Raw genomic sequence first — 27225 nt, 5'->3', positions numbered from 1 at the left:
AGAAGGAATGATGAATATGTATACATAGCTCGTTTCATGCCATTGCAATTCTATGAGCACAAGAGCCTGACATTGCTGAGAAATATTGACAATGAATTCCACATTTCTCGCAATGATGTTGCAAGATTAATTAGTTTTGCTTGGTCCAATAGACCAATGTCAATATATTTATGAAATTTAATCTCCCCCCTAACTAAACTAAACTTTACTCGAGTCATTTTTTTAGCAAATTTTACTCGATGGACACTGCTCATCCTTTGGTTACATGAATTTCATTCCCCATTGCTAGCACTGTTTTGACAAGTTGATGTTGCCATGAGTGCATGAGGTTGGCCATGTGTGGTCATTTCATCAGGTTTATATGCCTTTTTGAGTCGCATGATCCCCTAAAACATATGAATATAGCATAATTCCATCACATGTCATGGGGTTTGTGGTGGATTGTGGATATCTTGTTGCGAGGAAGATCCATATTGGATTATCTTGGTTCTTTTTTCTTTATGTTTTGTAAGACGGTTCGCTCGGCATCAACTAATATAGAGGCCAGGTGCGCTATCAACCTTTCTGAAAAAAATATTAGTTATCTATGGTTGTAGCATCAAAAGAATGTCTTTTTTGTTTTGTATTAGGGATTTAAATTTAGTGCATTCATTATATAGCTTTCTTGTTTAGGAAAAAAATCATAACATGTTTAACTTGATTCAGTTTTTGCTTTGTGATTTGTCGAACTGACATTTACAAGGAAAATACAAAAAAAAAAGTGAAAACAAGCCGAGTTCAAAGTTTAGGGACACATCTACTTTCATGGTTTGGCAATACAATATATATAGCTTAATAACTAACCATATTGTGTAGTTCAATTGTATATGCTGAACTTATGAGACAGAAGATATCTGTAGCAAAACTTCAAAAGTTCTATTGACCATTTGCATTCGGAATTACTCAAGTACTCCCTTCGTTAAATATAAGTATTTTTTATAGATTCCACTACGAACTATGTACGGATGTATATAAACATACTTTAGAGTGTAGATTCACTCATTTTGCTCCGTATGTAGTCTGTAGTGAAATCTCTAAAAAGACTTATATTTAGGAACAGAGGGAGTAATAACCAGAAGAGAGCAGTGTTGAGTGTAGTACCCCATCCCTTCCAAAACATGAGGCGTAGTTTGAGTGTCCAAATTCATATTTTAACCATGAATCTCCCATGCAATGTTCAGTCAGTGGTTGCAAAACTGTAGTCATACGGAAGTATTTTGAAATACTTATTTGACGGTGGCTATTTCATGTGACATAAATTATACTGCTAGCTAGACTAATTATTGTTCAAAGCATTAAGTTGGATAGTCAAAAGAAGTCCAACAAAAGGTATAGTACAGTACAGTGTATAGTACTTTCTAAAATATGTTGTAGAAATAAGGCGACGAGTCAACATAGTGGTATGAGACTTGTGATGAGTAGAGTATACAATGGCGTGGCGTGGTCCAATATTCGTTCGTCTCCCCTCGCGTGCTTGCAACGGACAGATCGATATGAAAAAGGCTGATCGAGTAGCTAGCTATAGCAGCTGTTCCCTTGGATTTTAAATTTTAAATTTAAACCCAAAAGCAAATTGATCCTAGTGCACATTGGTGTTGATTTTGCTGAATGGAACAGCTAGTTAGCTTAGCTAGGGGACCGATCGATATGCTGGCCGGCAATTAGAGGTGCATGCCCGTACTTTGAACTCTTTATTTTTTGGGGGGGTACCCGTACTTTTGAACTCAGATATATGTGTGCGTGCTTCCATTATTCTTTTTGTGTGTGTGTGTGTGTGTGTGTGTGTGTGTGTGTGTGTGTGTGTGTGTGTGTGTGTGTGTGTGTGTGTGTGTGTGTGTGAGTGCTTCCATTATTCTAGTGTTTACAACTTGCACGTACGCTCATGCATATATATACATGCAGAGAGAAAGAGAGAGATACCCTGGATTTGTTATTTGAATGATTAACATTAATAGACGGCTGCAGCCATTTTGGTTATATTTCAATTATTTGTATGGTTTTTCTTAGCGATATTTGCAAGGGTTTCCAATACTAAGCTTAATACACCCTTTAAGTTAAACAGAGGCTTAATACACCATTCACAATCTCGGCCAATCTAACCGCGCGGGATCGATCAGCCAATATGTATCATTTGCCATATCTCTTCACGCACTTCTCTATTATAGAATCTTCCATGCAGCTCTTGCTCCAATATTTTTCTTCTCTTGAATAAATAACAGTGTTGCCAATTACCGGATTACCTTATGTTTTTTTCTCACAAAAGAAACTTCTGACCTGCCACTTCTTAAATTGCATGCATCTTTGTGGAGGAACACAACACCCAAAAAAATGTTCTCAAGGTTCACACATGCATGTAATATGTTATGTCCACATATTGGAGCGCTATGCTGGTATGATTTACATTTTTTTTTTCAATTAGTTGAACTACCAGTCACGGCGTAATTGTATCAATATTGTGTTGTAATGATATCTCTCACACCTCACGGGCAACTCACTAGTAGGCCTCAAAAGAAAAATAGTAGGAGTGCGGATTTTTGGCTCCGAAACTCCATGGAGCCCGGTATTTTAACAATCGAATATGATATTTAAACTTTCAAACAAATTCAAATATTTTTCTTTGAAATTGTATACATGTTCAGTACATACTTGTAAACTTTCATTAAATGATATGGTGATCGGTAAAACCCGAATTTCTGTCCTAGAAAAAGGCCAATTTATATACGTATTTGTCATTTATGCCACATTTAAAAAAATACTGCTATGAAATGTCATACTTACATATTATACATGTAAATTTTATATGCACACTTTTTCCCCTTTTTTGCAATGTGGAAATAAAGTTTTTGAGAAAAACAATAAAGGCATTAATATATAGAGAGAGAGCGCAAATTTCGCCCAATGGGCCTCTGTTGTGTGTAGTGCTTAGATAGGTGAGCCCTCCATGTGAAGCGGCTAGTCCAGGATAGATATTTTCACTGGTTTTCTTTGTTTTATGTCCAGGATACATGATGAACATTTTCTAAATTTTATGTTTTATGTTCATTGTTTATAGTACATGGTCTACATTTTTCCTATTCATTGGAACATTTTTATAGATACTTAAAATTCAATAAATCCTTGATTAACATTCTTTTAATCATGACCAACCTATAAAAATTATTTTTCTCTGTTCAATTTTTTCAACGTCCTCTACATTTTTTAATATATCTGGAGCATTTTCTGATACACATTTAATATTTTGTAAATACAATAATACATGGTTCACATTTCTTTTATATGTATATTTGGATGTCTACTTTTTTTAATACATGTTGTACAGTTTTCATATACATTAAAAATATTTTTGTATACGTTCAACATTTTTAAATGCATGATTAGCATTTTCTTTCTAATACATGTTTTTGAACATTTGTTGTTCGAACATGTGGTATTGTTTTTGAAATACGTGCTGAAACATTTTTTCCAAACGCTATCAACGTTTTTAAAAAATTGCACCAAACATTTTTTAACACTGTACAAACTTTTTTTCAACCTTAAGTATTTTTTAAATTTATTTATTATATGTTTTTTAATATATAGCATATAATAAATACACGATAATCCTGCATCTATGTATAAGCTACTTAATCCTACCATTCCTACGTAACCTTCCTGACTAATGCTCTCCTTACCCCTGATTTTCAAGGGGGTGGCCAATTCCTCCTCCATTGATCCAATCCAATGTTTTCACGTTATGTTTTACGTAAAAACCATTGTAATTTTATGTTTTTAGGGGGGTATCTAATTTTATGTTTTTAGGGGTATGTAATTATACGTAGGAGTGGCATTACTCGGTGGGTCGGACCAGTTTGCTGCAGCGCCTGCTGTGCGTTCGCTGTTTCTTTCTGTTTGTTTATTTCTGTTATTACTTTTTATTTTGTCTTGTTTTGTTTTTTCTTTCTGGTTCTTTCCTATTTTTATGGTTTTTGTTTGTTTGGTTTATTTTTCTGGTTTTTTCTTTTCTTTTTATGTCCATTATTACATTAAGAAAATGTTGCGTCAAGCTTATTTACATTAATACATTAATATGATGAAAATTCTGTGTTTCTTTTTTTGTCTTATACAAGAGTTAATCATGTATTATAAAAATGTTCATCATATATTAAAAATATTTAACATATTTAAAAAAGATGTTCATTGTGTATTTTGAAAAAAGGTCACCGTATATAAAGAAAAATGTTCAACGTGTATTTTAAACTTGGCATGTTGATATCCGATTACACGCATGTAACTTACTAGTACACACACACGCGCACACACACACGCACACACGCACACACACAGATAGAGAGAGAGAGAGAGAGAGAGAGAATCAAATGCGGGCCAACGGGCGTCTGTGTGGTGTCATGTTTTAGATATGTGGGCCTACATGTGACGCGGTCCGACCAAGATAGATATGGCCGTCAAGTTGTTTGTGTGTGTTGCCCAGCCCGGTGGGTCATCAAGATTGACTCCAGTAATGGGCATTGTCAATGCAAGTTTTGGAAAAAAAAAAGGGAAATGAAATGGTCATGTAATGCAATGCTTTCATTTGAGGGACCCGTTTTTTCAGAGTTGGACACTCTCCACCCCTCAAACTAGACTTAATTTGGAAGAATCCAATAAGGCTAGTACTCTTTTACTTTCCGCATGCGCCGGTAAATCCCTAATCATCATGTATTACTTAGGTTTGAAGAAATTATAGAAATGAATTACTCTTTTTATTTCTTCAATGGATTATTGGCATATATCCTAATTAAATCTTGTCTCGAAGGGACAAGATTATTATTATTGGCATACATCCTAACTAAATTTATTATTACTTAGGCTCGAAGGGATCACACAAGATTATTATTATTGGCATATATCCTAATTAAATCTTGCGCCATCCCTTGGAGCTTAAGTAATAATAATTTTGGAAACAAAGATACTTTGTGCGTTGAGTGTTAATTTGGAGGATCCAAATCGGGTAGATACTAATTCACTCTACTCCTTAATAATTTGTGCATGCCACCTCCTAATTAAATCTCTTGCAATCCCTTGGATGCTAAGTAATAATAATTCTTCTAGATAGTCCAAAGATAGATAGAGACTAGAGATAGGATATTGCCAATATGTGTCATGACAATGTAGTACATGTACTCCCTCCGTCGTCGCCGTCCCAAGAAAAATACAAAGAAGAAAATAAGACCGCATGCATGCATCCTCACCTAGAAAATGCATACCATATCCTACCAAACCAAAGACGCCGGGCCCACTTTCCAGTCAAACATGACGGGCTGCACCGCACCATCCCCAGTGCACTCTCGCCTATTTATGCCGTCGCCACCGCCCACCGGCTTCCATATCCCATCCACCACCGTAGCAACCACATCATCATCACCGGCCTCCATCGCCGCCTCGCCGGAGTACAACCAACCACCACCACCAAGGCCAAGATGGGCTCGCGGTACGAGGTGGAGATCACCGTCGGCTCCGCGCGGGACCTCAAGAACGTCAACTGGCGCAACGGCGACCTCAAGCCCTACGCCGTGCTCTGGATCGACGCCGGCGCGCGCTGCTCCACCCGCGTCGACCTCGACAACGGCGACAACCCCGCCTGGGACGAGAAGGTCGTCGTCCCGCTCCCGCCCGCCAGCCGCCTGGAGGACGCGGTCCTCTACATCGACGTCGTCCACGCCAACGCCGCCGAGGGGGTCAAGCCGCTCGTCGGCTCGGCACGGCTGCCTCTCCGCGACGTCGGTGGCAAGGCGTCCAGGAACCTGAGGCTGAAGCGGCCCTCCGGAAGGCCCCAGGGGAAGCTTGACGTCCGCGTCGCCGTCAAGGAGCCGGCCAGGTACTACGACAACAACCCTGGTGGCTACCCGGCGCCCGCGGGGTACGGCTCCTCCCGTGATGCCTACGGTGGTGGGTACGGCGCTGGCGCTGGCGCGTACGGCGCCGCGGCGGGGGCCGGAGGCTACGGCGCGTACGCGGCAGCCGCGCCTCCGTCGGGGTACCCGGGCTACGGCTCCGCCGCGCCGCCTCCGCAGGCAGCAACACCGTACGGCTCCGCTCCACCGCCCTACGGCGCCGCGCCGCCGACCCAGGGAGCAGGCGCGTACGGCTCCTCTGTTCAGCCGGCATACGGCGCCGCCGCGCAGCAGACTCAGGGAGCGGGCGGGTACGGCTCCTCTGCTTCTGCTTACGGCGCGGGTCAGGGGGCAGGGTACGGTGGCACGACGGGGGTGGGCCTGGACCAGAGCGGCGGGAAGACGAAGAAGAAGGGGATGGGGATGGCGGGCGGGCTGGCGGTGGGCGCGGCGGCGGGCGTGCTGGGCGGGCTGGCGCTGGCGGGCGGGGCGAGCTACGTGGAGAACAAGATCGAGGACCGCGTGACGGAGCGCGTGGAGGAGGACATGTACGGCGGCGGCGGCGGCGGTGGGTACGACGACTACGGCGGCGACGACGACTACTAGACTAGCCGATGATGATTGATGAAGGACGGTAGTTTGTTCCTGTTGCCGTGGCCATGAATTAATGGATGTTTCTATGTTTTCGGTGCTGCCGTAGAAGTATGCTCGGGAGAGTTGAAAAGAAAGATATTTTCTTGTGCGTATCATCAAGATGAAACTCGAAACTCAGATTGTTCATTGCATGAATTTACATCCATGCATTAGCATGTGGATGAGAATCGGGTTGAATGAATTTGCTCTTCATTCCATGGGAGGACAAAGTTTTTTTTTTTTTTGAACGTATGGGAGGACAAAGTTGATGACGACTGAGGAGGAGAGTGACACAACGCAACAGAGGTGAGACTTGACTTGTGGTGGAACAACCGACGGGTGCTGGGCCCACCTGCTCAGAGACTGGCTTGGTTATTTTTTGAGAAAAAGAGAGACTGGCTTGGTGGGGCCCACTTTGCAGTACTAGGAGGATTAATTTACCCGTAATATCACCGTGGGTCATACAACTTGCGCTTAATGTTCAGTTTGGTGTTAGAATTTTGGATATATAAAATTGCAGTCACTTAACTTGACTTAAACGTGCACACAAACACATATGCAGACGTATTCATGTGTATGGCCCCATCTGTTAGTGAGTGGTATGGGCTCACGTCCACTTTTTTTGCACAAAGCACCCTTGTATTCTTTTATTTGGGGAATTGACTAAAAAACCTCAACGTATTTTTGCTCGCAATTTTTTATTTTACAGAAAAAACCGAGACTGAACTGCTCATAGATGAGGAAATTAACACACGGAAAATAAAACGCAGGCACAACGTCTCGAACATGCGACCCATGGTTAACTAGCGAGATGGTTTAGCAAGAACACCATTCGCGTTGGACTACACAATATTGATAGCAAAGTTTTATTTATTGAGAGAAGATGGCACATATTTTTTCTGCATCATGAGCACTGGGTCACACCTGTCATTACAAAGAGAAAATTTAACACGTGCACGACAAGAATCGAAGTCTCGAACCCGCGACCAAATTCTAAGCGTAGAAGCTGCGCCAGCCACTACAACATGCCCGTGTAAATGTCCACTACAACATATTTATTTAATAAACACTTTGAATGTCAGTATTAGCTAAATATTTTTATATATAATACACATGTTTACATTTAAATGTTTTTATTTACTAAGAATCATTTGTATGGATAATATTTTTAGAACATAAATTTATTAACTACTATGTCTTATGGATAACTTGAAAAATATAGCGTGTTGAAAATGGGCCGCAATATGTGCAGACCGTTTAAGCTCCAGGTGCACCCGCGTTCAATACATGTAGGATTGTTATCCCCGGTTGACATCAGAACAAAAAAAATGATCTTTCTTGTATTTCAAACTCTGTGATCTTTGAGTAATAATAAAGTCTTGGCTTCCCTAAAACAAATTGAAATCCTTTTCGCAAAAAGAAAAACAAATTGAAATCCGAACGTAATGGGTGCAACCCCCTAAGAAAACGTAATGGGTTTAGTGGCTAGACTGGCTAGTGTGGTTTTTTTCTTTCCTGCAAATTTAAAAATATGATGGGGTTTTGTGCAAAAATGCGTCGGCCAGCGCCATCACACACCGACAGGTTCAGCCATACACGTGGATGCGAAACCAAATACTGCTCCAGGTCTAGATGGCTCCGCCCGCATACACATTTGTCACCGTATGTGCACGATGGAGTCAAGTTAAGCGACTGCAATTCCGTATTTGCATGGTTATAGCGCCAAACTGAACATCGAGCACAACTGTTGTGACTGCCGGGAGGATTGGATGGTTTCCCCCACTTTATAAGGCCTTGTACAATGGGAGGTGCTTAGAGAGAACCTTAGAAAAATAAACCGAGTTTTTCTGAAGCACCGGTGTCTATTTCTACAAGAGAGACGCTTAGTTAAGCGTCTATTCTGTACAAATAAGCATCGATGCTTAAAGAAAGCCTGGTTTATTTCTCTAAGCATCTCTCTTAAGCACCTTCCATTGTACAAGGCCTAAAGGGGTTAGATGACTTGCCTCAAGGTTGTTTGAATGAGTACTGGTTCCGGCCCCACCCGACAGCCTCTAGGTGGGATATTGCGTGATTAATTTACTTGATGGAGAAAATATCCACCCATGATATCTGTGGGAGGTTGGTGTGTGTAATAAGTTTGGGATTTGTTTGTTTCAATCAAATGCCCACCCACGCCACGCAAGGAAGCAAGGAAGCAAACCGTCCGTCCCTATCCATCCATCCATCCATCCATCCTCTTCTTCTTCTTCTCCTCTGCTTTGCTTCGCTGCCAAGCCATCCTCGGATCGCTTCTCTCCTCTCCTCTCGCCGGCGACGACTCTCCGTTCTTCACCCCGCGCAGGTAAGACATCTTTGTCGTAGCTCTTGTTTCTTGTGCTCGCTCATGGATCCATCCATCGATTCCATGTACTAGTCCTATCTCACACCTGTTCCTCTTGTGTATAATCTGACTTCAGGAAGAAGAAGGAGAAAGAAAGAAAGAAAATGGCGGACAGCGGCGGCGGCAGCGACTGGGAGGTGGTGTCGCTCACGGCCTCCACCTACGCCGCCGCCCCGGGACCAATCTCGCCCATCCACAACGCCGCTGACAAAAGAGAGTCGCCTCTTCTTCTTGTCCCAAATCCTCCTGCCCCCCCTGCACATTTCTTCATGTCCCAGCACTTCAATCTGCCAGCAAAAGAACCACTTTTTGGTACCCATCTTGAGAATAATAAGGGAGGCCAAGAGTTAGAATCCGGCCCTGCCGTGCCGGACGGTCTCAACATGCCCATCTGCCCAGAAAACTACCGCGACAGCGAGAGGGAGGATGGGCTGGTTCTTGCTAGTCCGGCCGGCAATGGCCTTGGCCTCCAGGTGGAAGGAGGAGGAGGAGGAGAGGAACTGCAACGAACCACCACGCCCTGCTCTCTTCCTGACGTTGCTGCAGGTTCAGATGCTGCTGCTGTGGGTTCTGCTACCCTGCCTGCTCCTGCTCCTGCTCCTGCCGCCACGGTGCCGGTGGCTGCTCCTTCCGGCGGACTCAAAAGTTGCAATGCTGGTCAGGCTCAGGCGTGGTGGGAGAAGACCTACTCCTTCCCGCGTCAAGATGGGAATGGGAATGAGAATGGCACACAGCCCCTCCTCGCCTTCCGCTTCGTCTTCGTCGCCGGCAAACTGCAGCTTCAGGAAGACCACCCCCACCTCAGCCCTGTCCCTGAATTCGTCGGCCAAACCCAGGTACCTCTGTTTTTCTTAGACCTACTCTGCTTTCTGCAACTGTATTCCATTCCAGAGAGGAAAAAAACTCTGTTTCTGCTACTCAAATAGACCGTAATACTAGGTAGCATCATTGTGTAGCTAGATAGAAACATCATGAGGAACATATGTTGCTTGCTTCTCATGTTTATGGATTGACACCTCGTATACTACATCTGCAACATATACATATCATCTCAACACTACACTTCTCAACTTCTGATGTTGTTCAGTACAGTTGTGATGCACAATGTTGGTTATGATGTTTATGGATTCACCAACATATGATGCTGATTGGTACACAATGATGCACAATGTTGGTACACAACACAATAGCACAATAGACAGTACATGCTCTGCTACTAATCATCTCAACACTACACTTCTCATGTTTATGATGCCCAAGCACTCTACTGTTGCTGCTGGTGATTAGTACTAGTACTAGAGAAATAATACATCTGCAACCAAGAGTTCCATTCAAATGAAACTGACCTCACCTGACAGCAAAGAGTAAACTCAACTGTTGGTAATGGATCAGCAAATCAAGAGCAAACTAACTGTTGGTAATTGAAAAGGTCTGCTGTATCATACCGCTTTATGTATATGCTTGCTTGTGAATAACCTCTGGTTGGGAATTACTTTTACTTGGTGCACAACCTTTGCTTGTTGCAATTTGCGAAGAATGCCCCGTGCACCTGTTATGAATTCAGAACCTATAATAACATCAGTTTTTCTTGCTGCGGAAAAAATTATTTCAGAAGATAGGCTGCGCGGCGACTGAGCCACTTGGTCAGGCGAAGGTCAGCATGCTTGGTGGAGGAGGCCCTGTTTCTCAGCAGGGGTAAATTAACTACACAAGCTGCGTAGTATGCTGCTGCTGATGATGATGATGGCGAAAAACTTAGTATGGTAGCTAAGTAAGAAGTTGATGATGACTTGGATCGATGATGATGACGAAAAGGGTGTGGTGAATACTTTCTACTTACTCTGATCCATGTAAGTGGAGTGGTATTACTTAATTAGTAGCTAGGCAATGGAGTAATGAACATGTGTGTATGGGTGAGCAGTGGTGCTGGTTAATTCCATCTTGCTAACTAGTGTGAGTGTGGTGCTTGTAAAATAAAGTGTTGTGTTTAAGCAAGCAGAGACTGATATTTCTTGTTAGAAGATGATTAACCAGAGACCGACTGATATATGAGATGGATGGGGTTTGTTGTTGTTGTTGTTGTTGTTGTTGTTGACTTTGTTTGGCGCGCAGGTGATGTGATGATAAGTAGTAAGATGAAAGAGGTTGGTGTAGAGTGTAGAGATAGATGGATTGTTGTTGAGTTGAGTTTGGTACCCATCAGCATCAGACATATAGAGCTAGATAGATAGGCTACTGCTTTGTTCATCATTAGTTAATATTAACAGTATATAGTTTGCCGACAATTATATACTTATCAGCAATCATCACACTAGGTCCTAATATATTCATGGACAACGTATTATTGTTATCGATCAGTACATGTACTATCTGTGTAGCCCCTCTCCTCTAGATAGAGATAGATGGGCTCTGAAGATTGATGGATGCCCCTAACTGAAGGGCATGTAGACAGTGATATATACTACTTACTACAGTAGCTTGTTCATATCTGAATCTGCCACTCTGGCTGGCTGTTGAAGATGAGCGCAAGTCAAAAAGCTCATCACTCTGGTTGGCCAGAAACTTTGACTTGGTCATGCATTCATCCATGACCAAGTCAGTCAGCACGCTAGTACGTATGCCACTAGAACTGGTCAACAGATGGATGGATGGATCAAGTGCACAGCGCAGCATCCATCCAAATCGTAAAACAAATGACTTTTACGGTATGAATGAATGTGCACCGTCAAGCATTTTTTCAAATTTGTCCGTCCACAGATATAATTTTTATTACTCCATCTGTTCACTTTTATAAGGCTTGTAGACATTTCAGACAACATGCAAAACAGGTCAATTTCACTTGTCTGAAACGACTTATAAAAATGAATGAAGGGAGTATTTAGGTTACAAATTTGACAATGATGCATATAAGTGGTGGCCGGACTCCCTTGCAATGTTGCTCAAGCGTGGTGGAGGACCTTTTCCTTTCTATGCGACAATGGCACAAAGTCACTCACCTTCCGTTTCGTCTTCATCACCAGAAAATTGCAGCTTCAACACACTAGGAGGATAATTCGTTTGGGAGAAATGAATGCTAACATTTGGCATTGCGAATACTTGGCAAGCCAACAATTGGCAATAGAAAAATTTGGCAACTTCTAGTGAGGTTGACAAGTAAACATGGTTATCAACCAAGCACCAGCCAATCTTTGCCATTTGCCAAATGCTGGCGTGCCAATTTTTGGCATCAAACTAATCACGCTCTAGGTCCTAATATATGCATGGACAACATAGTGTTGTCGACCAATGTATTCATAGATCACTATATGTGTAAGTGGCAGTCCATCCTCAAGATAGATAGGCTCCAAAGGTGATCCCAAAGTATGTTTGTTTGTTTGATGCCTAACTTCATAGTTGACGTGCCATCATAAATGTATATATCCATGTTATTTTAAAACCAATGTCAAAATGAAGTATATACTGTGCGTACAACTATGGGTATTTCTTGTCTCGGCAAATTCTCACCACTTCGGAACATTCCATTCTATGATTTGCAAATTCAAATTACTTTTGGCAGATTATACTCCACTTCGGAGTAATATATTAATTGTAGATTTATGATGTCATCTCTAGTGCAGCAAAGGACACCAATCATGCTAGGCTGACATGAATGAACACATTCCAGAGCTTTCTATTCATTTATACCTCAGTCAATCAACTATATACCCTCTAGACATATTTATCAAGATGTTGTTAAATACGTTACTTTATATCTCATTACAAGATATTTAAAAATGAAAAATATATATGTGAACACACAAGTAAATAGATATGTATTTGAACAATACTTTTTTCTCTCATGAAATGATGTCTCAAATAAACTCTAGCATTAAATATTGTTTCAACTTAATGCATGTGTATTTGTAGTTAACACATTAAAATTTATATCGGATACAATATATCTTATTATCTAACAACACGATATGTTGTCATTTTGGCTAATATAAATATAAGCTAATAACATCCAACAACTTTAAAAAAAGTAAAAATGTTTAGTATAAATCCAGAGTTGACATTCGTTTCGGTTGTGGCTTTACGACCCATCGTGTACGCGTCGCCTTCCAATCCTATATGGAAATTACTGCAGTACTCTGTGTTTTTGTATTATGATCAAAATTAGGATGCAACATTGTCGTTGTGCATTGACTGACTTGCCAAGCAGATAAGGCACGGCCGCTGCTAGCTAGCCGACCAATCCAGAGTTCATGATGGCCATGCCCCGTGACTCCCCCGACGACGCCGACTTCAGGGTGAACTTGCATGGTGCCCCTAGGCTAACGATGTGCAAGAAGGAACGCTACTGGAGCTCCAATGACTACGACGAGACACTCATGCTCTGTAAGGGCAATTTTGCTTGCATCGTGGAGGCTCGTCACAAGTGATGGTGTCCTGCATTGGGGGAGGGGGCACACCACGTCGGCATGCCATTTATGGGCCGAGCTAGGGACCCACCGACAGGGCCGGGCCGATAAAATCCGGGGCCCTATGCGAAACTAAAAAATGGGACTCTATATCAGTAGAAAAAATAAACTATCGAGCAATTATAATGTATATTTTATATAGTGTCTTATGTAACAAATTATGTTGTACTGAAACACAAGATATGAAGATGAATAAAATAAAATTATAGTGATATGGCAGCAGATATCAATTGGAGATTATGCATCAATGTTTGACAATTAAACGAACCGTCTAACTCACCTAGTCTTGTGTCCCGTCAGATTGAATTGCTATACTGTGATCTTTAATCGAGGAGCAATAATGCAAGAACATATCTTTCCATTGATCCCTGCGAAAAGTTAATTAGGAAATAAGAATTAGGAGAAAAGGAATAGAATTAGGAGCAAGAAGCCAGCGGTATTCCTATGTGGCTCAAGAATCCGAGATCACGGGAGGAATAATCGATGAATGAGAAGTTGCGAACAAATGAGATACTGTATTTGCAATACCAAAACTAACGTACAACGTAACCTCATCCTGCCTTTGTCAGATCTGGATATCTCGATGGTGCCAGAGGCAGGAGGATGAGCATGTGCCGTGTCGCCTGCCCATGGATTCTCGATGCGATCGATGGAGCAGAACTAAACCGCCCATTGGTTACAAATCTAGCAGATCAGCTTTTTTGAAGGGAGATCGAGGCATCGAGCAGATCAGCATACCCTAGCACCCTGGCGGCTGGGATCGCAATCGAGGCATCGAGCCATCCAGGCATCGAGCAGTGGCATGGGATGCTCGAACAGCGGCCCGCCCGGTGGACTCAATCGCGGGGGAAGTCACGCGCCAGCGAGCAGGGGCCAGCTCTATGCACGAACCAACGCCTACCCTGGAAAATATGTACAAAGGCATATAAAAAGTATGGGGGCCCCTAAATTGATGGGCCCTGTGCGGGCCGCACAGTATGAACAACTATCGGCAAGGGCCTGCCCACCGACAATTGAAGAATGGGCCTCGCATGCCCTGGACCCCGGCGTACTCAAGGTGGAAACCTTCGAAGACTTGGCGTACACTTCAGACGTGTTTGAATGACCCCGGTGTACTTAATGCATGTTATCCCTAGTAGTAGCCGATATATTTGTAATCCTAAATACCCCCGGTGCCTATATAAGCCGAGGGGTTTAGTCTATAGAGGCAAGGTTTTTTGAGGTTAGAACTCATTCATACGATCTCGAGGTGGATCTCTCTGTACTTTGTTCCCCATCCACAAAATATAAACAAGAGCAGGAGTAGGGTATTATATCTCAGAGAGAGCCCGAACCTGGGTAAAATTGTGTCTCCTATTTTCTCATGTTACCATCGTGCCAAGACTACTAGCTCGGGACCCCCTATCCGAGATCCTCGGTTTTAGCACTGACATTGGTGATCACCAGCAAGTATAGGGTATTGTGACAGTCTTCGAGGGTAGTATATATTTCACCCAAATTTATTGATTCGACATAAGAGGAGCCAAATAATATTTATAATCCTTAGCAGTTGAGTTGTCATTTCAACCACACCCGAGAAGCAAAATCTATGCTACAAAATTTTAGCAACCCCTCTCTCTCCTCTCTCCTGCCAGCGGCACACCTCAGACACACACATATAAAAAAAGCAATCACGTGACCCCCGCTCTCCTCTCTCTCTCTCTCTTCTCCCAGCCGGACAAATGGAGAATATGTTAAGGTGGCTCCCTTTCCTATCCTGTCCGTGGACATGTCTCAGACGTGTCCACGGACATTTACGGTGTACATTTGAAGGGCTTGCGTTGAAGATGCCCTCGTAGCCCATCTCGGAGCTGTCCGCGTGGTCCGAACATATGTGAGCGGTTTAAGGGTCGGCGTTGGAGATGACCTAAGTGCACTAGTGAAGGATGGCACTAGTGAAATATGTCCGTACTATAGTGTCCAAACCGTTGCTGTCATCCAATAAGTCCCTTAAATGTACGCGGACTAGTCTCCATGTCTCAACTTGGGTACATTGATCGCAAACTTGAAAAATGTTTTACGGGTGTCTGGATATCCGCATGTCCAACCAAAAGCAGCCATGTGGGCCCCCTATCTCCTCCCGGCCACACACACACATAAAAAAAGCAACCACGTGAGCCCCGCTTTCCTTTCTCCCTCCTCCTCCTCCTAGCCAGACAAATGAAGAATATTTTAGGATGGCTGCCTTCCCTATCTTGTCTGCGGACATGTCTTGGATGTGTCGACGGACATTTTTACGATGTACATTTGAAGGGCTTGCATTGAAGATGCCCTCATAGCCCATCTTGGAGTTGTCCGGACATATGTGGGCGGTTTAAGAGTCGGCATTGGAGATGCCCCAAGTGCACTAGTGAAGGATGGTACTAGTGTTTTGGGATTTGTGGTGCAGGCCGGCTGTTGTGTTAATTTTTGGGAGCACATGAGACACGAGGAGTGGGTTGGAAGCATAGATACATAGACTAGACAGGGCAATGCATAGTAGTAGTGGATGGTGCGTGAGATAGATATAGATAAGCGATATGCGTGAGGGTGCGTCATTGTCATGGTGCACGAGCGTGCGCGCTTGGCTCCTTCTACCTTTGCCAATTGATTGACTCGATCAAACAAACCGTCTCTGTCTCCGTCGATGGCGATGGCGATGGCTGCCCCGCTCCACACGTCGAAATGGGGACGAGAAAGAAGAAGAAGAAGAAGAAGAGAACGCGTTCCTTCCACCTTGCTTCATCTCTTTATATATATCTTTTCCTTTCTTTCTTCACCATTTAGGCAAGGTGAGGGAGCTACTTTACTAACTTCATTGTCAATAGCTAGCAGGCTCTTCTTCTTCTTCTTCTTCCTCCTGCTCCTGCTCCTGCTCCTCCTCCTTGAGCAGGCCTCTGTTGCCATGCGTGCATGACAAATTGATTAGCTATATACTTAGTTGGTTCCCTACCCATACAGATCCATCCACCACAGACAAGATTAGGTAGGTAGATAGATAGCTAGGATGCAGCAGCAGGCAAGGGCAAGGGCAGCGGCAGCGGCAGGGGAGGACAGCAGCAGCAGCAGCCTGCACACGGTGAACGCGGCCGCCGTCGTTCTGGCCGCCGCCGCGCAGAGCAGCACCGGCCTCGGCCTGCGCCCCAACCACCATCATCTCCACGACCACGACCACGACCTCTCCGCCGCCGCTACGGTACGTCCGTCCTCCTGCTTGCTTGCTTGGGTCGATCCCTTGAGGCCTTCACGCGTGAAGGTACCCCAGCTTGGTTCCTTCATCTTAGTTTGAATTGACTACTAGTGTGCGTTAGCAAGTACGTAGTAGCAGAAGCGTCCGGTCTGGTGGGTCAGTGCCTACCATCCATCCATCTATCCATCCATGTCAGCCTAACGTACGTACGGTTGTGTTGTGTGTTGGCTTGGCCTTGGCATATCTTAGCCTAGCCGCACGTGCTGAATGAATGAATGAAACTGCCTGGTTCCGGGGAGTAGTTATAAATGTCTCATGTACCCATCCATCCATCCACAGTTTACTTTGACCTTTGATAGTACATCAAAATGTGTTGCAATCTCCATGGCGCCAAAAGTCACCCACTCTTACCTCCACCACTCATCACAAATACGCACGCATGGCAATTGGCAATGCCATGATGATGCCACTATGGAAATTACTTACAGGCCTCAGGTTATAGATGTTAGGCTTAGCTGCGAGGTCTGTGATATTAGGCCCTGGATTATCAGCATTCCTTCATCAACTGGACATGAGTAAAGACAGATGTTGCGTAGACGATGGCTTCAGACTTACTGATGTATTCGTTTATAAGGTCTTTTGTGAATAACTAATAAAGTGGCTGCATGCATCGGCCAGATGCAGAGGCCGGAGGTCTTCCTCCTTAAAAAAAAAGACAGAGGGAGAGAGAGAGAGAGCGCATCTTGCTCAATTCTTCACATGCATGTCTGCCAAACCAATCAACCACGTGTTTCTTTTGGGAGTGGCTGGACGTCAGTCAACTTCGGATGCAAAATCAACGGCCCCAGTCTTTTCTTCAACCTCCCGCACATCTACTTCCTTCCTGCCCTCTCCGGAACCACTCCCGACCACTGGCCATCCCTCCACACACACACAAAGCTTTTTCCCCGGCGAATCCCCACACCCCCGCCGTCCACCATTGTCCCCATCCTGAACGTTAAGAAAGACGTTGGGGTGATGACGGGGGCCCCTTCCTTCTCTCTGGCGAGGCACTTCATTCGTTCAAAAATCGGCTGACCTCGAATTCGAAAATCAGCCGACTGATATGTAGCTAAACTGGTTTTATTTTGCACCCAACTCAATAATTCATTAATTCAGTTGTTCACATTGCTTTGCCTCACGACTGAAAAAGATCAACTGTCTGACTGACAGAGATGTTTTGCTTTGCTTTTGCAGAAGAAACGGTGGTGGTCGCGGCTGTCGTCCACGCTCTGCTTCCGCCCGCACTTCCACGCCCACCCGCGCCGCGTCATCGCCGCAGCCTACGCCGACGACGGGGACACACCGCCACGCCCGCTCGCCGCAGCATCCCACACAGCATCAGCGTCGGCCTACGTGCACCAGGCCCCGCCTGCCCACCCGGTCTTCGCCTTCGCCGCGCCGCCCTCGTCGCCGGCCTCCTCGCTCTTCCAGTCGGAGGCGCCCTCACCAGTCCTCCTGGACCTCCACGGGACCGCGGGCAGCTCGCCCGGCATGTTCGCCGTGGGGCCCTACGCGCGCGGGCCGCAGCAGCTGGTGTCGCCGCCGGTGCTCTACTCCGCGCTCACCACCGAGCCCTCCACCGCGCCGCGCACGCCCCCGGCCACCACGGGGCCGTCCTCCCCCGAGGTCCCCTTCGCGCGCTTCGTCGACGACGGAGGCCACGAGCTGCTGTTCCACCACGCGGCCTACCAGCTGCGGCAGCAGGGCAGACCCCTCGTCTCGCCGGGACCGGAGCCGGGGTCCCCTTCCTCGTCGCCGCGGCTGTTCCGGAAGCTGCACCGGCGCAGCGAGCAGGGCTCGCTTCTCGACGGCCACGTCCCCGTCGCCTCCTCGTGTCAAGGCGCCGACGCCAGGGGCATAGACGATGATGATGATGAGGAGGAGGTGCCCGATAGCGCCGGGGAGTTCGTGTTCGGCAATGCCGACGGCCGTAGCGCCGCGCCGGAGGAGGAGATAGTAGAAGGCAAGAACTGGCATTTCTTCCCCATGGCCACGGGTGAGCAGCACCCTAATAAGATACTATGAGCCCAATACCTCTGCTCCGTCTCACCATCAACTAGGAAACGATTCTGACAGTGTATGTAGTTCATCAGCCTTCTTCAGCAACACAAAACAGATGTAGGAAGAAAACACAGACTGGTACCAAAGTTTCGACTACACAATTTCTGTGCATGTATGTATACAAGCTAAACTTTGATGGATAATCCTGGTCACAAGAAGCTAACTAATGTTGGTCATCCCCCTAGTGATCTAAACGCTCTTATATTTCTTTAAGGAGGAACTACTTCGGTCTATAATTGTGGTTTGTCGAATTCCCATGCACCTCTCTTCTACTCCCTCCGTTCCAAATTACTTATTGCAGAAATGAATGTATCTAGAACTAAAATACATCTAGATACATCCATACCTGCCACAAGTAATTTAGAACGGAGGGGGTATCCTGTAAGATTTAAATTTGATTAGCTCAGTTAGATTTTTGATTTGAGTCTAGCTAAAAGAATATCTACTTAAGTAGAGAAGAACCGGTCCCATCCCAGATATGTTAAAAAAAACACTAATGATCACGAAAGATGGGGAACTGGCCAGAATGAGAGCCAACACACTATCGATCAGTGGCGAATCTAAGAGGGGGTGGGGGTGTGCTTCAATCCCCGCCAAAAATTGAAAAGAAAAATATACTTGTATTCAACCTAGCCTTGTATCAAAATTTAACCTTATTTGAACTAAAAAACTGAGAGTTGATGGTTATCTTTCACACGGTTAACTTTGAGTCCCCACTCTCCTTCATTTTCTTTCAAGATTCGCCATTGCTATCGATAGCACAAAAATGGTATCCACATTCCAAAATATTACCATTCATGAAGAAGAACCGGAAGAGTGTACAGCGGTGTACTCCTTTTCTTTTTTGTAATTTTTCTTATCGTTTCGTAATTGCCTTTTCCTTTTGTAATCTAGAGTGTGGCTTTGTACTCCTTTTCCTTCCCGATGATTAAGGGTCTTCACAAGGTAGCTACTAATAAAGCTCAAAATTGATCCCATATGGCACTTTGCCTCTTTTTAAAGTTTTTTTCTTTCAATTTATCAAAATTTTATGAATTTTTAAAGTAATTGGGCAAAAAAAGGCCCACGGTCCTTATGGGTCGTGGGTCAGACCTTTTAATTAATGTGTCGTTGTAAGATGAGGCGCGCGCACTGGCACGACACAACCCGCTTATAAATGGGTTTCCGCGTGTCGTGCCATGCCAGACCCGTTTACAGGTGGGCAGTGTCATGCCCGAGCCAGGCCGGCCTGTTGGCCAGGTTTGGTCATGGATAAACACACCTCTCATATGCATGTTTGGGAATGATCATAGGAGGATATTCCTTCTACTTGGGAGTGCTCCTATTCGCCGACTTGTGCGGGAGGAAATGAGCAAACGCGCACCCACCCACACACTTTGGGTCGGCCCTTTTGCGGGTGCGGGTGTCCCTGCTTTTTTGCATTGAGTTTTTTGTTCTCTATTCGTTTTTTCAAAAAAGTATTGAATTTCTGAAAATGTTCACAAATTCAGTAATTTTTATTTTCCTATTTTGAAAAATAAAATGTTTGTAAATTTAGAAAATGTTCATACATTTAAAAAAAATCATAAATATAAAAAATGCTCGTGAACTAAAAATCTTTATGGATAAAAACAAATGAATTTCACAAAAACTTTGTATATTAAATAAAATTAGAAAATTTTCATGAGTTTCAGAAATGTACACAACTTTCGTAAATGTCCGACAATTTGAAAAATATTGATGCAGCTAAAAAAATGTTCACTAATTTCAAAAATTGTTATCGAGATTGAAAAATGTTCATGAATTTTTAAATAAGTGTTTGTGAACTAAAATAGTTTCATAAATCGAGAAAATGTTCATGAATTTCATAAAATCTTTGTCAGTTTGAAATATGTTCACGACTTTGGAAACAATATGCGTGAGTTTGGAAAAATGTTCATGAATTCAAAAAACATTTGCGAATTAAAAAGTTCACGAATTTAAAAATGTTCACAAATTAAGCGGTCACATAATTACAAAAAAAAGTCACCACTTTCACAAAGAAAATCATAAAAAATCTGATAATGTTCATTAGCACATGCGGAAAAATTAGCACATGCGGAAAAATTACATGGGGCGCAATAACTGCCGTATTTGGTCGTTCATTTGATAATGTTCTAGGCCCATGGGAAAGATATGTGTGGCGTAAACGTGCACACCGACTGGTTGATATAGTTAAATATATAAATAGGCCAAGCCGACTTCACTTGGACCAAGCCCAATAATTCTAACTTAACTATTCCGTTCATGGTTGATAGATTTAAATATCTATCAACAAAGTTTTCGTTCGTTTCGTACAATTTAATTGTGATTGATACCTTCGGACTGGAGGTGCATTTCCACCTCGAGCAAGGCGACTTGATGACAGTCCGTGCACGATAGAGTAGCTGTCAGCGTGGGAATCACCTACTCTGTGTGGGGGTCATTTTTGTTTTGGCTTTTCTAGACCGTTGGTTGGGCTGGTCACAAGTTGTGTCCTCGACTCGACTAAGCCGATAAGAAAGAGAAGAGGGAGACAACTGGCCGAGTTGGGTTGGGTTGGGTAGGGATGGGCTGGGCTGCGACGCTTGGTGTTTTAATTAATAATTATGAAAATTGAGCGGAGTACGTGAACGCATACAACATATATGTATATATTATAAGAAAGAAAAGAAGAAAATAAAGAAAGAGGTGTTTTTTAGAGGCAAGAAAGGAAAAAAAATTGGAAACATGCGTAAAACCCAAATAGGCAGGCAGAGAAGAGCCAGCTAGCTATTTACTACTCTGTCGGTCTCACAATATAAGACGTTTTTGCAAGGTAAAATTTTCAAGCTATTTTAGCTTACAAAAAATGTTTTATATTGTGAGACAGAGGGAGTATTTGGTTGTATGCATGCAAATTAATTGGTTGTAGGAATGCCCTCAAACTAGGAAGACATAATACTTAGCACGTACTTATGCGGCTGGGATTAACATAATAGTAGTTGTAATGCGGTTATGTTATCTTACGCTCTTTCTCGCTGTCCGTTGTGATTTGGGTGTTCTCGGTCGTCAGATCTCTTGGATCGATCTATCGATTCCTGGGCCAAAGAGGGTAGCTCTCCTGGAAAAAAACTTGATGTGGTCGACGGTTGGTTGTCGTTGTGTGTGTGTGCGCGCATGCACGCAGGAGAGAGAGAGAGAGAGAGAGAGAGAGAGAGAGAGACCTCCACAAGTTGATAGGCATTGGTTGGGTGAGAGTGGATTTTTGAAACCCGGGTGTATTGGAGGACAAAATTTACACATGTGTGATATACATTCATATAAACATGTTGATTTGTTTTCAGAATTTTTTGAAACTTCAAAATAGCATTTTGGCATAATTCAAAAAATAGGGCTCCAATGCACCCGGTTTCCAAAGTGACTTTTTGTTTGGGTGAGTTTCCTTCTTAGTTTTTCTAAGCAAAAGGGCACAACTGTTTCCCCATTTTTATGCACCTACGTGCTACGTCAGCTGCTAGAAGATGGATATATGCTTGGTACAACAAGTTTTAATTCTAGAATTACATACACATCTAAAAATCCATTGCAGATTCTTCATGTCAAACGCACAACCAACATATATCGGGTTACACACATTGGTCTATATATGTGTGTCTTCTTTTTAGTAAGTACGTATATACTTACTGGTACCAACCAATCTTTTGTTTTTGAGATAATGTGCCAACCAATCATGCATGGTGATCGTGGGCGTCTAGCTGCAGGCCAGGCGGGGCAGGTGGCTTGGGCTTGGGCTTGGGCTTGAGCTTGGGTTTGGGCTTGGGGGGCAAGGGCGCGGTGCGGCAGCGGAACATGCAGCCAACGGTTTTGAGGTCGCAGTTGGTGATGCAGAGCGGTAGGGTGGGGCACGCGATCACGCAGGGAATCATGCACTTGAATGCGCAGATCATCACCGTCGTGAAGCACCCCATCATGCACTGCATCTTCCCATCCAGCTCCGTCGAGTGCTCCATCGTCGTATTTACCGCCACCATGGCCTGAGCATGAACGGCGAGGATGTCGGCGAGGCCAGCCAGGGCGACCAGGGCGATGAGGAGGGCAGCAGAGCTAGTGGTGGTAGCCATGCTCGCTAGCCCTTATGTTGTGGTTTGTGTAGTGAGCTCTTCACTCATAATATAGTTTATATAGGGCTGGGTTTAGCGTATCAAACTCGACTTGCATTTTGTGTGTGTTCGTTCTATTGTTGCTTTTCCACACACTCGCGCGCACACACGGCATGGTGATGATTAACGTATAATATATGGATGCATCAAGTATGTGTGAACCAAGAAATATGTAGCAAATAACAGTTCGTTCGATGGACAATACTAGTGCATCTTTCTTGTTTTATAGTATACTATACTAATTGGAGATGGCATCATTGAAGCCTCTACGTTAATTCTCATCATCTTCAAAATATGTCCGTCCGATTACCCTAAGATCAGTCCGCACCCGTGGGGTGAAGTATAGTGATGTGCCTCGGTCTCTCGATCCCTGGAGGATGCCTCTTCATTGTGTCCAAGGAGCAATGCTACAGCTATGGAGGGTTTACAGGAACTTCACGGGCCAGGTTGAGGTGGCTTCTTTTGATTTGTAAATAATTAGGATGAAGTGGGACAAACCCTAAAATTCACGCGCGCGTGTGTGTGTGGTGGTGGTGGTGGGGGGTGGGGGGGGGGGGGGGGGGGGGGGGGGGTTAAGAAGAAGAAGAAGGGATCTTCTCCTTCTGATCTAGAACAGCGGACGAGTTTCACCGCAGCTACATAGCCATCCCGCTATCCATTGCAACTATAGAGAAGCTGTCTCTTCCTCTCTTTATGGAGGAACTTCCAAAACAATTCTTGCTTCATAGGCCTTCCAGATGCCCTCCTAACTACCTAGGTTTACCCTAAAAACCTATTGGAGGTTCAAGTTTAAAGCACGCATCTAAAAAAACCACGATTTCATATCCAAGTGGGGTGCTTTGTATCACCGGCTGTCCTTTTTAATAGATCTGGGGCGTTTTCAGCAAAAACAAAAACATGCATCTATAATTTCCCACTGATTTAACTTCTGGAGAAGTTTCCAAACTGTAAGCAGCTATTGATCATTTGGTTGAATGATTTACAAAAAACTCATTTGTAACACATGATTTATATTTTGCGTAAATAACTACTAGACAATAGCATGGTAAAAGTTGCATCAATCGACTTGTGTTTACCTGTTATATCCATTTGTAGAACAGCTTGTTTGGCTTTCTTAGGTCTACCATGTTTTTATACTAGAATGGTTGTACCACACATGTTTTCTTTTTGTTTCATGGAATGGTAAACGCAGTACTCTCAATATAAGCAGAGAAGACATGATTTACCTTTTCATGACTTGTGCTTATGGGTGAGTAATCCACTCGTTCCGCATGCACTCCCGGACGATGGAAAATTGTCACAGACAGGTTTAAGTTCTGAACACCCAATGGTGCTCAGCAGATCTCCTAAATAAAAATACCACATATGCTAGTGCATATTGGTCGAATTTTTATAGGCACATCCAGTGAAAATACATATATCTAGAAACATTTGTTTTGTGAATCAAGTCTGGCTCGATGTTTTGTTATAATCGTGCAATATGGAATTCAACACGTCACTACTGCACATTACAGCAAAATACATAAAAATGAGAGAAAAGTATCAAGGATAGGTCACTTGAGTGTTGAATTACCGAAAGAAAGGTAGATATAAAATTGCATATACACATATAAAGTTTCATTGCAGATACATGTGAAACTCGCAACCCATCATTGGTCGGATTACATGAAGTTGGAAGATCAACCTAACTGGTCGGTGGGTCTAATTAACGTGCATAACACAATCACATAGTTATGATGAGTTATGGATAGAGCATATCATATCGCTCGTATGATATATTCATGTGTCTTGTTTTTAGTCGATCAATCCGTATAGCATATCACTGGTATCATGATGCATGCATGGTGATTGTCGGCGACTAGGTGGAGGTCTCGATCGGCACGGTGTTATGGCCGGGTGGGCGGGGCAGGCGGCTTGGGTGGCGCCGGTGCTGGCGGTGAGGGCGTGAAGGCGCATTTGACCATGCCCATAACGTAGGTCTGGTCGCAGGCGAACCAGCAGAGCGGCATGTCGGCGGGGGGCTTGGCCACGCACCCGAATACGCAACCCATCATCGTCGTCCAGCACCCCATCATGCACTCCATCATCCCTTCCAGCTCCGGGGCCGTCATTGGCTGCCCGGTCACCCATGCCGGCACCGAGAGTTCCGAGGTGTGAACGGGCCTTGGGTCGGCTGTGGCAGCGTGCAAGTCGGCGAGGCCGGCCAGGACGACGAGGGCGATGAGGAGGGCGGTGGAGCTGGTGGTGCTAGCCATCCTGCTGTTGTGGTTGTGGAGGTGATCGATCGATTGGTTTTGTGTGGTGAGGTGTTCACTGATAAGAGATGGTTTATAGTGGGATTTGGCAGGGCTTAGCGTGGCGTACCAAACTCGACTTGCATTTTTGGTGTGTCCTGCCGTTGCTTCTCCGCGCACGCACACACACGATACAGGTGATGATTAACCTAGGATGCATGAAATATGCGTGAACCAAGAAATATATATGTACTCACCAAATAATGTTTGTTGGACAGTACTAATTGGAGGCACCACTGGAACCTCCACGTCAATTATGACCATCTTGAAAATATCTCCGTCTGATTATCGTAAGATCAGTCCTCGGTCTCCCGCTCCCATGAGCACTCCTCTTCGTCGTGTCCAAGTTGTTCTCCCGGCAGTTAAGAAAAAAAAGTTGTTCTACTGATTCCCTCAGAAAATTGAAAGGAAAGAACAAAACGAAATCTTCTCCTCCCGAACTAGCGGCGAAGAATTTCGGCACATCTTGATAGCCATCCCGTTGTCCCCTACAGATGTAGAGAAGTCGTCTCTTCCTCTCCATGATCTCTATGTGTCGTGAAGATTGTGTGCAGCACGGCAACGGTGACCACCAATGTTTGCTTCGTCTTCAATATATGTGAAGGCATGGGAAAAAATTACAAAATGGGTGGACCATACATAACCAATAATAGAGTGTGAAGGACATAAATTGAAGATTTGACAAAAAAGAACAAATACAATAAATGTCAACTAGTGAGAGAAATATATTCCTAGGCAGCTTGCCGCTTTTCTTCTTTCACGCTCTAGAGTTTTCTAGTATTAGTTATTACCAAGGTATACATTTTTATTTTTAAATACTTATGAGTATATTCATTAGACCCATATATTATACATACTTTAAAAAAGAAATAAGCATATATAAAAATACATTATGAAACACTTAACTGGTGCAAAATATTCCTAAATGAATGTGAAATTAATATCTTGATGCCTGCCTACGTTTATAAGATTTTAGTTCGGTAAAATATTTTAGTGCAAGATTTAGACATTATGAAATTCAAAAAATACTTTAGCACTAATATATAATTTGTGTTATTGAATAAAATAACAAACAAAAGATAAACTTATTTAATATAAGTTGTATAAATGAAACAATTTTATGATTTTTATTTAGAGTTATGAATAATTAAAAATGTTTAGTATAAATTTTGCATCTAGAAGTATGCTATAAAAGAGTATCTTTCTCACTCCTATTGATTGATGAGGGCTTTTGCATGGGGAGGCACGGTGATATTCTAGGAGACTATGGAGCAGAATGCGCAACATGTCCGGCTCGCAGCTGCCTGTGTCACCAAACACTAGTTGTCGGCTAGGGTTGGGGTGTTCTATTCATTGAGGCTAAACAAGTGAACCAGCCGCGCGTGGCCGTGGCGAGACGTATTTTGGATTTGGGGTGGGGCATGGGGAGAAAAGCGGAGAAATATAAAAAATAACAATTTTTGCATAACTTATAATTCCATTTCTTTCTTTTTTCTTTTTTGGCCATGAAAATCTCAATATCAAATCAGTTGGATTCAAAATGATCATGTGCCGGACGGACCCTTCACACTCGAATGCCCACAACGCAACTGCCCCTCACCCAGAACTCAAGCCCACCAGATATGGTCACTGTCCACCGTCGTCGGCACGGACCCGCTCCTGGGGCGCGGGGCCTACCTCACGCCTTGCCATTTCCCAAACCGGTTTCCCTTTTTCTTTTCTTGCTATTTCTTTCAACTTTTTCGTCTGTTCTTTATATTTTTCTTTTCTTTTTTTCGTTTTTTATTTTTATTTTTTGTTTCCAAATTTCATCAACATTTTCTGAAATCTGGGAACATTTTTTCACATCAGTGATTTTTTTAATTCATTTTTTTCAAATCTAGCTGAACATTTTTTCAATTCAAAATTTATTAATAATATTAAAACATATATTTTTAAAATTCTGAACATTTTTCTAAATTATGGACAGTTTTTGTATAATTGAAAATTTGTTTAAATTGTGAATATTTTTTCAAACCGTGAACAGTTTTTGAAATCATGAATATTTTTCAAATTCATTTTGAAATCATGAATTTTTTTGGAAATTCTTATTTTTA

General features: G+C 43.5%; 3 protein-coding genes across 3 annotated transcripts; all 3 read left to right on the top strand.

The window, feature by feature from the left end:
• The first annotated feature begins 5380 nt into the window (after window positions 1-5380).
• Window positions 5381-6669, top strand: LOC125550140 (protein SRC2 homolog). Its single transcript, XM_048713056.1, has one exon. The coding sequence runs from the start codon at window positions 5496-5498 to the stop codon at window positions 6513-6515; it is 1020 nt and encodes a 339-aa protein (XP_048569013.1). The 5' UTR covers window positions 5381-5495; the 3' UTR covers window positions 6516-6669.
• A 2030-nt stretch (window positions 6670-8699) lies between these two features.
• On the top strand, window positions 8700-11002 carry LOC125550139 (ATG8-interacting protein 2-like). Its single transcript, XM_048713054.1, has 3 exons — window positions 8700-8886; window positions 9002-9761; window positions 10538-11002. Exons 2-3 carry the CDS (start codon window positions 9030-9032, stop codon window positions 10622-10624), a joined length of 819 nt encoding a protein of 272 aa, XP_048569011.1. The 5' UTR covers window positions 8700-8886; window positions 9002-9029; the 3' UTR covers window positions 10625-11002.
• Window positions 11003-16156: 5154 nt separating this feature from the next.
• Window positions 16157-18872, top strand: LOC125550138. Its single transcript, XM_048713053.1, has 2 exons — window positions 16157-16599; window positions 17830-18872. The coding sequence occupies exons 1-2, from the start codon at window positions 16411-16413 to the stop codon at window positions 18658-18660; spliced, it is 1020 nt and encodes a 339-aa protein (XP_048569010.1). The 5' UTR covers window positions 16157-16410; the 3' UTR covers window positions 18661-18872.
• Window positions 18873-27225: the final 8353 nt, after the last annotated feature.

This window comes from Triticum urartu, chromosome 4 (genome assembly GCF_003073215.2).
Source record: "Triticum urartu cultivar G1812 chromosome 4, Tu2.1, whole genome shotgun sequence".
In the NCBI taxonomy this organism is placed as follows: Eukaryota; Viridiplantae; Streptophyta; class Magnoliopsida; order Poales; family Poaceae; genus Triticum; species Triticum urartu.
This window is presented reverse-complemented; position numbering and strand designations above follow the sequence as displayed.

Excerpts from the sequence above, each read along its gene's own strand:
- LOC125550140 (XM_048713056.1), top strand. The coding sequence starts at position 5,496 with ATGGGCTCGCGGTACGAGGTGGAGATCACCGTCGGCTCCGCGCGGGAC.
- LOC125550139 (XM_048713054.1), top strand. The coding sequence starts at position 9,030 with ATGGCGGACAGCGGCGGCGGCAGCGACTGGGAGGTGGTGTCGCTCACG. Across the intron at positions 9,762-10,537 it reads AATTCGTCGGCCAAACCCAG|AAGATAGGCTGCGCGGCGAC; the intron begins GTACCTCTGTTT and ends AAATTATTTCAG.
- LOC125550138 (XM_048713053.1), top strand. The coding sequence starts at position 16,411 with ATGCAGCAGCAGGCAAGGGCAAGGGCAGCGGCAGCGGCAGGGGAGGAC. Across the intron at positions 16,600-17,829 it reads ACCTCTCCGCCGCCGCTACG|AAGAAACGGTGGTGGTCGCG; the intron begins GTACGTCCGTCC and ends TTGCTTTTGCAG.